Below are 11,472 nucleotides of genomic sequence, written 5' to 3' on the forward strand. Positions count from 1 at the left end.
AAGTCACTGGGTGATATTCCATCTGACAGAAAACGAATATCTATCTATCTATCTATCTATCTATCTATCTATCTGCGGGTAGGAAGGATTTCCAGTAGCAGTCAGTCTTGCAGTGATTCTTAATAGGCCTCTAACTGAAGACTGTGTCATGACATGCTATCAGCTCAATATTGAGCAAACTGTCCTGAATGACACCATCAGCTGTTAGCAAGCACTGCTAATCCACCTCATTTGCTTTTGCCGCTCCTCTTTGAATCTTTGCCGTTAGTTAGAGAGACGTTGGAATCAGAGATATAACGCTTCCCCTTTATGACAAATGGAAAAGATTTTCTCTTTCTCATGCTCGCCAAACATGAAGCCTCGTTTTCATCTCCTCTAGGATTTAGGGTCATAGTTCAGCTTTTATTTGAGATGCTAACTAGCTGCACCTGGTTCTATAAATAAGACCTTGTTGAGACTGTTGTACATAAAAAAGTAAAACAATATAAAGGCAGAAATCCTTCCAACTGCACAGGATCCAGATGGAATCGCTGTCCAAATAAAAATAGCTGAACTCCTCCAGTTAGTCTCCTTGTTGCTGCAGCCAAACAGCTCAGTTTTTCTCACGAAGGCATTTAGTTTGTCCATGTGGAAATCTGCAGGTTTGATGTGACCTTAGGCTTCATTTCAGAGTAAAAGCTGCTTTCTCTGGAGCAAACAAAGCAGGCTAACATTAAGCTTCTGGAATTGCCTCAAATAATATGTTATTATTTAATAGGAATATTAAAAATAAACCAAAATAAACATGAAAAATCAGAACAGGAAAAAAAACAAGAATAAAACAACAATATTGCATTTATCCAGAGGAATATTAAAACTTTGCCTATCCTTTTTGTGCACCTCATTATCCAAATTTTAAGAAAATTCACAGGCACATTGGGCAAAGCTAATGCAACAAAAACATGAAATATCAAGAAATAGAAAGACCTATACTGCCGCCTTCTGGTGAACGTTTAAAACTGTGTCAAGCGTGTGAACTCCAACCAGGTTGTTGTTTTTTTAGGAATCATTTTGATGTTTTCAAAAAAATTACAGCAAACTGCAAGACCGTACAACATTTTGAATCGTTTTAACATTCCAGTTTTACAAATGAAAATAATAATAATTAAAAATAAACATCTGCAGTTTGTTATATTTGCTGATCTGCAACACTTGAAAAATAAATTAAGTACATGTTTAATTATAGATGCGGAAGTAAATGTAAGATATTAAAAGATTGGGTGATTTTCTTTGTGGAAAATAATTAGATTTAATGGTAGCGTTGGGATGGCCGGTATTCACACTCGTGCGTAAAGTTTACTGAACAAACGTCCTCGTGTAACCAAAGTTAACCATGGCGAGGGAAGGGTTAATTCATCGTCATGGGAGTTTGAGTTTACAAAAGTAACTGGACAAATTTCCAGAGGCCAGGTCCGTCCCTCCTTTCTGCTCAAGCTGTTAAGTTATGCTGCTTCCAAGAGTTGGACCCGGGTGCGCATCTTCGCTTTTCATCCTCTTCTTCCAGCTTTTCTGCACCTGATTTCTGATAACATATCATTTAAACTTGTGCATTTATTTTTATTTTCTCTTATTTTTGTCATGGCAAAGTGGTTGGTTTTATTATATCTTTCCCAAGTCCTTCTGCCTTTAGTTTTTGGACAGCAGCGCCCAGCTGGACCCTGGCGGCACCGCATCCAGTGGGAGAACAACGGGCAGGTTTACAGCTTGATGAGCACCGGATCAGAGTACCAGGCTCCGGCTCGGCCTGGCAGCCAGTCCAGAGTTTATCTGAGCAGGAGGAGGGAGGGCGCTGTGCCGGGTGCGCACAGAGGAGCGCAGGTTGTGAGGTTTACTGACCCGCAGCGCTTCAATTCCTCTTCATCCAGGAGTTTAAGAGACTCATTAAACAGAAGAGAAGCTGCTGGCGCATCCAGTAACACAGGAGAGCAGCAGCAACTCCAACAACTACGCGCGTTGCGGGACGGGATGCTTGTCTCCAGGCAACCCGCGCATCCATCAGTTCTGGAAACCGAACCTGACGCTCCCGCTCCGCTCCCAGTGTCAAGAGTTTATCTAACGAACGAGGCTGACGGAGACGGCATGGTCAGCGACGACCCCCGAAATCCGTTCAAAACGCACAGGAACTCTGTTTTTTACAACATGTATCCCGCCAGAGGCAGGTCAGTGGGCCGGACGCGCCACCCGCCCGGGACAGGGTACGGAACCAGGTACTTCCAAAATGGTGAGTCCAAAAGTGTCATTGGGAGCAAATCCGGTCACATTAAAAACAAGCCTCACTTTAACCGGAGTACATTTACTTGAGTAACATTTTTTTTGGGGGGGGGGATACTTTAAGGAGTATTTTAATTACTTGAGTAATTTTATTTTGTAGTATCGCTACTCTTACTTGAGTAAACTTTCTGGATACTCTACCCAGTTTGAGTAACTTCACAAATAATTTAACCAAAAATTCACCGGACATAAACACACTCCTGCAGTTTTTGTTAAAATTTCATAACTTTAATAATAAAAGAAACTGATTTTGAAATGTTTATTTTTGCCCCATTTTGTTATTTTATAATTATGTTATGAATTATTTTCATTTAGGTTTTTAAAATACCTAAATATAATCATAACTTTATATTTTGATGTGTCTGAATATGTAATCTTTAAACATTAAAAGATTGATGTTTTGATCAGTTAACACATATTTTACTCTTGAGTAAGTTTTACTTCTACTGGTGTAAAAATATGTGTTTGTATCAAAAACTGGAACATTTTCAGGAAGCATCTGATAGAGTTTGATATCCAGAAGTTAAAATGTACAAACTGGATTGGATAATCCTTTATTGATACTTCTTCTTAAGATTAGGGGCTTGTTAAGATGACTGTCAAATTTTATTACCATAAAAAGTATTCACTCATATCTTAAAGAAGAGCCAGTATGTCTGTACAGGAAGTCGTCATTTATTCAGCTGCAGCTCAATAAACTGAAATGTAATCTAAAATGTCATTGATTTAATTAAATTAATTCAAATCTATTATAATTAAAAACCTAAAATTCTGTTTCGCTAAAGATTATTGGAAAGTTCAGTGGAAAGAAAAAGTTTAATAGCTGCTCCAAAAAACAGAGGTAACTGCAGGCTTGAGAAGATTGTGAAGCAGAACCAGTGCATCAGTTTTTTGACCAATTCAAGATTCAAAATTCAAGTTCTACACTTGAATTTGACGATAACGTTGGTAAATAATGTGTGCTTCCATCACTCTGCTACTGTGATACTGTGTCTAACTAGATAAATATATATTTTGTTTTTTTAAAAATGCAAGTTTATTGCTCAATTATTGCACCTTAAGCAGTCCTTCCTGATATAAATCAGCAGTAGTTTCTATTGCATCAAAGGATTTAATGTTAGCAGTAGCTCATTCAGTTGCTCCATGTAGCAGAGAAACACAGCCAAACATAAAAACTCTTCTTAAGTTGTTTCTCCACCATTACCACATTTAGCAGTGAGTACATGAGCTTGATTGGCAGCGCTAAGACCCTCCTCCTGGCCCTGATTGGTTGGGTTTTGTTGGAAGTGGTGCATTTATTCAATAGGCAATAGTAGCTCAGAGAGGGGATGGTGGCGATCAATTTTTTCACAACATGATGACAGTTTTAACAAATGTGAAAAAAGCAATTAAAAAAAAAAAAGTAAGACTTTGTTTTTAATTCCCAACTTGCATAATTTGATGATTATCCTTTGAATCATCTGATTCTGTGAGTATTTTTCAATTTAAGGAGCGGTGATGTGAACTGAGAAAAATGCCTTTGGACCAAGCTAATACCAGAAACAATGATCGTGAAGGAATTCAAACATTTTTTAGTCCAGATTTCACCTCCACAAACTGTTTCCAGCCTAAATAAGTTGGATTGTCCTTCTCCAGGACTGCCAGACCTCATTCCAGACCCCTACGCCATCCAAGCAGGGACTTACGTCCAGCGCATGCAGATGTACGCGCTGCGCTGTGCTGCAGAGGAAAACTGTCTGTCCAGGTATGTTTCCAAAGGTCATGCAAGTCTTGTACGCACTCAGCTGCACGTCCGCACAGTAACTCACACGAGCACATGAAACTTTCCTTTACGTTTCAGCTTTAGGTTGTTTTGGGTTTTTTCTTTCTTTTGATTTATATAAGTGAAGTTATAAAAGCTGTTTGATCTTCCTATGGAGAAGTGGCTGGCCAGAATAAAGTCCTGCCAAGACATAAATGTTCTGGGTTGATTTTCCCAAAAGCACTGAGCTCACTCGAACAAATCATTTGTGCTTCAATACATTTAAGAAAACTACAGCTGGGAGCTCAGCCAGCAGCAGCAGCGCTTTCCAGCTCCTCTTATCCCATTTTTTATTTTTATTTTTATCTCCATCCAAGGTCGGCTTACGCGCCCAAGGTTCGAGACATCGACTTCAGGGTTCTGCTGCGATTCCCTCAGAAAGTGAAGAACCAAGGAACCGCAGACTTCCTCCCGCTCAAGCCCAGATATCAGTGGGACTGGCACAGCTGTCACCAGTGAGTTTAATGTACAAATACGAGACGTCGCATCATTTTGTTTATAGATGGTTGGATTAGTGCTGCTCTGTTCTGATCTGACGAGCCAGGAAAGCATCACCACAACCCCAAAATACAGTCATAACAATAAAATTGCGTCCCTAGAGGCATTCCTGAGGCCTGCCAGAAGAAATAAAATGTTATTTTCAGTTCAGCTTAATCTGTTTTACATCCTCAGGCATTTCCACAGCATGGACGCCTTCAGTAACTACGACCTGCTGGACATCATGACGGGACATAAAGTGGCTGAGGGACACAAGGCGAGTTTCTGCCTGGAGGACACGGGCTGCGACCCGGGATTCAGACGACGCTACGCCTGCACGTCTCACACGCAGGTAGAGCTGGAAATGAAGTGTGAGCCAAGACTTTACAGCTGCTATGATTTTCCTTCAAACATAAAAGTCCAGGTGGGCCTGTTGGTCACTGTAAACGGACCTCCAGCTGCCGCCAAGCAGAGTTTCTGTTCAGCAAGAGAGTATATGGTAAAACCTGTCAAAAATCTGCCTTTTCCAGAAAATATTTAAGTAGGATTTTGTCCTAATTTGGTCAGAAAAGAATGAAAAAGCCTTCCAAAACTATTCACAATAAGCAATTAATCACGTTAAATTAAAATTAGCTTGATGATTAATATTTTTTGAAGGGATATTTCGTTTGTAGAGACTTCATAATCCATTTTACTTATGGTTTCAGTTGTGTGTGGTTTTTATTTATTGTTTATAAAATATTTGCCAGTTTCGGTGTTGAGATCTTTACAAAAATTGAAGTTTATTCGTCTTTGAGAGGGCAAACATGTATCATTGTCGATATATTACTTGAAAATGGGTTCAAAACAATGTTATAATTTATTGTAATAATTACTGGGACAATTTGTCATCTAGCAAAATTTATTATTGTGGCAGGCCCTTTTATACCCCTTAAACTTTTACACATTTTAACATGTTACAACCACATAGATGTATTTCACTGGGATTTTTGTGATTACAAAATTGTTACAGTCAAACTCCAGACATGACCTAGTTGAAAATTTGTGGCTAAGCTTGAAAATGAACTCTTTTATACCTAAGTTTCAAATCTCCGCCTGGATATTCTTGCTTATTTTAATTGTACGCAGTTCTTTAAATATCATGTGAGTAAATATACTGCTCAAAAAAATAAAGGGAACATTTCACTTTAATTTTGTGTGTGGCTCCAAATCCAGGCCTCCATTGGTTAATAAATTTGATTTCCATTGATGATTTTTGTGTGATTTTGTTGTCAGCACACTCAACTTTGTACAGAACAAAGTATTCAATGAGAATATTTCATTCATTCAGATCTAGGATGTGCTATTTGAGCGTTCCCTTTATTTTTTTGAGCAGTGTATATTTGCCCATTTATCCATAACAAGTGGAACTTTTAGCATCTAGCTAGCAAGTTATTTTCACTCCCTGCTACGGCGGGAGTGAAATTACCGTAATAACCCCATGTTGGCTGGAAAGCGCAACGTCTCCCCTCTCAGAAAACGTTGGAATTTTTCAGGTACCGCAAAGTGTAGCAGAATTATGGTAATGCTAATTTGGCTGGATTCCCGCCGCTACGTTTGGTCTGGAAGGGTTAAAGTTTACAGACTCGGCTTGCGCTGTTTTGAATGAAGAATAGAAATAAATTCACCCTCTAAGTGCAAGACAAGTAGAGACTCTTAAACACTTGCAGCGGTAACTGCAGCAAAACCTGGTTCTACAAAAGTATTAATGGACGGGGAGCTGAAGACTACAAATGGATGCCACATATTTCAGATTCTGATTTGTAAAAATTCAAGAAACTTTGTGTAATTTTCCCTTTACTTCACAGTTATGTTGTCTTGGACTATGGCATAAAATTCAATAAAATCTGTGATTGACAAAATTCATTGGCATGAATAGTTATATTTCTATTAATCCGTCAAATTCAGTTTTTTATAAAATGTTTTTTCGTCACTAAACTTTATTGTATCTGTTAAACTCAACTCTGAGTTGAGTTTGTATAACCGGACAAAAATACAAACTTGACAAAAATAGAGTAACCAGATGTTTGATATTTGAAATTTATTTTTGAAAATTATTAATTTATTTGGGGACAAGTCACATTAATTAACTTTGCTGTAACTGCGAAAGAATTAGTCAATTAGCTGATTTTTCATTTGCTATTCCTGATACATTTGTCTTGCTAAAAATAATCAGAATTTATACAAAACAAAGTTAAAATGACTTAATTACAAAATAATATCAGTAAATACAATCAATGCAAAACTTTAGATAAAGACAGTTATAATAAAAAGATAAATTGATCTTCCATCAAGAATAAATACAAACTTTTTCCAGGTTCTCACAGTTTTAAAGAGTGGATGTGTTTGTGTTTTCAGGGGCTGAGTCCAGGCTGCCATGACACTTACGCCGCCAACATCGACTGCCAGTGGATCGACATCACCGACGTGCCTCCAGGAAATTACATCCTACAGGTTTACGATTCATTCTCCTGATTCATGATTTCATTGAATTCACAGCAGAACTCCAAACATTAAAAATGTTCCTGCAGAATCGCCAAGTTTTTGTTGTTTTGTTTGTTTTCTTCAGGTTACAGTGAATCCCAATTTCCACGTCCTGGAATCAGATTTCACCAACAACGTTGTGAGGTGTGACGTCATATACACAGGCGTTTATGTTCAGACACGCGGCTGTCGAATAGCAAGGTACCAACCACGCACTTTAGGAGCCTTTTAATAATCAGTTTGTGTAGCTACACACTTCGTTATTCTGTTACTGATAATGTGGTAAAACTTGATTAAGCTGAAATTAATGTGAAACTTGTGTCCACTTCCCAATCATCTTAACTCTTTCTTTGAAGTATGAGATAAAATAATTTAAAGGTAGTCCTCCCTCTTTATTCCTTCCACTTTGAGCGGCACCATTCCTGAAAAAAGTCCCACAGCATGACACTGTCAACACCATGCCTTATGATCATTTCTCAGCAGAGCTGTCCTGTTATTGTGGTCAAATAGTTTAATATCTTTCTGATGTGAATATAAAACGTTTCACCAGAAGTAATGCTGTTTCTCCATGTGAGCATTTGAACATTTTAATCAAGTCAGTTGAGTTTGAAGGAGGTTGTGTCAATCCGATGTAAATTACAGAGATATTTCAGCACTTTCAACTTCATGAGCATTGACTTGTCTTTAATTGTCTGTGAATGTTCAAACAAATTCACTTTTATCTGAGCTGGACAATTTGTAGTTTCTTCTGAAACTAATTAGACACAGAAAAACTTGGACTTATGTGTAAATGTCTGAACATAGACTTTGGTTTGATCTGCTGAGTATATGCTAATCCAATGAATGCAGGCAAATAAATCATTGTTTGCTTGTAAATGGGATTAATGTTCTGCAGAAGTGAACAGGTCATGACTTGGTGAGGTAAGAAGATCTTGAGCATCATTTGTGAAGTGATTTAGGTGAACTTTTGCATAGATTTTACAGAAATTCTTCTATAAATTGTAGTTTCTGCAAACGATAATATTGTTTTTACACTAATGGTTGCAGAACAGCAAAAATAAATCAGTACAGCCCATCATTCATATAAGACTTTTACCCATAATATACATGTATACCCTAGTATGTCATATGTCCACACATTTATCATGTCTTTCTTTTTTTCAGGGTTTAAATATTCCTAAATTCCTGCATCAAGCTGCTGGGTTTCTGCAGCAGAACGTCGCCTCCTGTATTCTGAAAGAAGCAACTGGTGAAGTTTGTATTACAGATTTAAATGGAAAAAGTTGCATTTATTGGTCATTTCTGTAAAATATTGTGAATGAAACTAGAGATTTAATAAGAATTACTTGATTATGCAAAATCTGCAAGTACTGTTGCTTTGAGAAGCGTTGCTTAGCGGCTTTAAATCTTTGTTTTGTTGTCGTTTCTCGGTTCTCTTCTTGTTGTGCGCTGCTCTGTCCTGTCTGTGTCCGCAGAGTTCGTTGTATATTTTAACAATAAAACTCCTGGAAAGTTTTAAAACCAGCAGCATTTTTGGTCAGGCTCCATCTTTCAGGCTGGACGGCCGTCAAGTGAACGTTGTTTAGTCTGAACCCAACTCTGGGGAAAACAATCTCAGAAACCTCGAAGATCTGTCCCGAGTTATGTAGTTTGGTTTATTTAAAAAGCTGCATGCAGCGGGATACTGAAACAACTGTCAAGTGTTAATTCTGGCAACTGTTGCACAAACATGGCAACCTCATGGTGGATGTGGGCTTGACCAAAAGTAGCTGTGATAATGAAGGAATGTCCGGTTTAAACAGAACAACCAAATATTTTCAGGGAACATCAGATTTGTTCCCCATGACACACGAAACACTGATTATCCTTAACCTTTTCCTTCAACCCCGCTTGATTTGTCATTTACAAGCATAGGTTAGAGGCAGAAATGTACCTACACCCATCGTTTGCATGCATGTGATTAATTTGGGCTTTTAATGATTAATTAGAAATGTCCTCTTTCCAGTTGTTTTCTCCAACGAAGACACTGGTGCTCCAGTTCGACTAAAACCTTGTTGGTTTTGGGTTGTTCCTAAACATTATGACCAATTTCCTTGCAGGAAATTGACAAAAGCTGCATTTCCATTACAAATCTTTGTTGATATTCTGCAGCTTACGAAACCACCCCTCCACCCACCCACAATTTCGCAATTGCGGTGTTGCCATTACATAAGAAATTAAACTAAAATCACGCGATAAGTCATTGGAAAACATTTTGCACCATCATCCTCCAACTACTTACTTTTGCCTTCTTCATTTTTTTAATCAGTAACATCTGATTGTTGATCACCTCATCGTAGTGCAAAAACTTTTTATTGAAAAACATGAGTTTTTTTTTTTTATTGTTGTGTTTCCATTAAGCAAATTTGTATTGGTAGTTTCAGTTTTCAGAATTTTATGGAAATGGAGTTAGTGATAGTTTGGATCAGACGGTTGACTGAACATGATCCTTAACAGACATCAAAACTGGCTCTGGAGTTATTTTTAACTGATTAATTCATTTTAATTTAGGCTAAAATGAATCCCCAGAATCAACCCGACCGCAGCTCTACTGAAGATCTTAGAACTAGGTTTAAAAACCAGAATAAAAGTGGATAAATATCCACACAGAACTGCACAAAAAGCTTGTTGAAGGCTACAAAAAGAGTGTTGTCAGGTTCTAGTTTTATGGGGCGCAATTATCAACCAAAACATGTGCATCTAAAAATGTTTTTTTTTTTTTTTTTAATCTAAGTTTTTCGTATATTATTACATGCTGGAGCTGTAAAGTGGTGCAGTTTGTATTGACAATGAGTGGATGTTTCTCTCCCGGAAAAAGAACTGTTCAAATCTATCTTTAAAAGCCTCAAATTAATATGAACTGTTAAGTCAGAGTAAAATTTCCGAGCTTAAATACGTGTGTTCATGTGTATTAGAACAAATGTGCGTTTTTGTCGACTTTATTTTAATAAAATATTGTTCAGAATTTATTCCGGTTGGATTTAAATCAACGCACTTTGTTGAGGGTTTGAATTTATGAGAGCAACATTTCTGAAGTAAATCTAAATTGCCTCCATTTTTATGGGAAATCTTCTTTATTTGCAATAAATATTGTGTTTTAATATAAAAATGAAAATAATTGTATGTTACTGCAGCATCCTGTGGTGCAAGAACGTCTTTTTCCCACTGTCGGGTGAGCGGAAGAGCTCTGCTTTGATGGATGTGGTTGAGCAGCTTGTGGCTTCAAACACAAACAGAGCTGCAATTAAACACCAATGGCATGTTTGCCGACAGATCTCTGTGAAGGCACAATAACGAGATCTCGTGTTTCTGTGTCACTTTTACTGAAACACGTCCAGGGAGGAATGAACAGAGGCCATTTGTTACTGTCCTCCGAGTTGCATTGTTAAAGAAAAAGCCAATTTCTTTATTCTAATTCAACACATGCTTTCGTCGTCACTGGGGACTTTGTAGAAGTTTCAAATTGCAAAAAAGTAAGATAAATGCTGGAGGATATAAAGTATTTCACCAGCATGGTGTTTGAGTTCAGTTTTAGCTTTAGAAACCAGGACATTTTAGTTGCCAGGCTCCTTCCCTGCCTCAATACATTGTGTAAGCCACAAAATATGTTTGGAAATCCCCCCTACTCCAATTATCCATCTCCATTCCTGTTTGTCTTGGACTTCTGGAGCTAATATTTACAGACAGGGATCTTTCCAGCAGCTGATTTCAGCTACAAAAGCCTAAAGCTGAGATTGATGTGCTTGACTAAATAAATATCAGAGTTCAGAAATGTGCTAAGAGCTCATCAGGGTTGTACTTGAGAATGAGACTGTTTTCTTTGTTACTAATGTTGGCTGAATAAACACCTACAGCTTCTTGAGGTTTCTGCAATAAAATGTTCATTAGGAACAATCCAGTCATAATGGGGCTGGCATCCTGCGATTTTTAGTTTTTATCCCTGGTTCAACACACCTGAATCAAACGATGGTTCATTAGCAGACGACCTTTGACTGAATGAGAGGTTAAAAGCATTCCTGAAAGGAAAATTAAAGAAAAATGGCAGAAACAGTGGGAAGATTATTCAAAAGAGAGATTGTTCTTCAAGAATTCAAAGAACCATTTGAATTTTATGGTTCCTTGAATTTCAAATAATTTGTTTGAATTAAAATTGCTTGTGTTTCCAGCACAAACAACTGTTTCCTCCAGCAATTTGTGCTTGAAGAAGCAATTCAGGAAAGAATAATAACTATTACTGCTGGGACATTCAGGTCTTAATGCAACTTTACATGTATGTGAGTTCTGTGGGGAAAATGAGACAATAAAGTATACAATGTCTAGAA

The 11,472-nt window shown here is 37.6% G+C and overlaps 1 protein-coding gene across 1 annotated transcript; it reads left to right on the forward strand.

Annotated features, from left to right (window-relative positions):
• The first annotated feature begins 1,517 nt into the window (after nucleotides 1–1,517).
• LOC103146069 (protein-lysine 6-oxidase-like) lies at nucleotides 1,518–11,192 on the forward strand. Its single transcript, XM_016677234.1, has 7 exons — nucleotides 1,518–2,260; nucleotides 3,946–4,054; nucleotides 4,429–4,566; nucleotides 4,796–4,940; nucleotides 6,986–7,081; nucleotides 7,197–7,312; nucleotides 8,276–11,192. Exons 1-7 carry the CDS (start codon nucleotides 1,618–1,620, stop codon nucleotides 8,280–8,282), a joined length of 1,254 nt encoding a protein of 417 aa, XP_016532720.1. The 5' UTR covers nucleotides 1,518–1,617; the 3' UTR covers nucleotides 8,283–11,192.
• Nucleotides 11,193–11,472: the final 280 nt, after the last annotated feature.

This window comes from Poecilia formosa, unplaced genomic scaffold (assembly GCF_000485575.1).
Source record: "Poecilia formosa unplaced genomic scaffold, Poecilia_formosa-5.1.2 Scaffold151, whole genome shotgun sequence".
NCBI lineage: Eukaryota > Metazoa > Chordata > Actinopteri > Cyprinodontiformes > Poeciliidae > Poecilia > Poecilia formosa.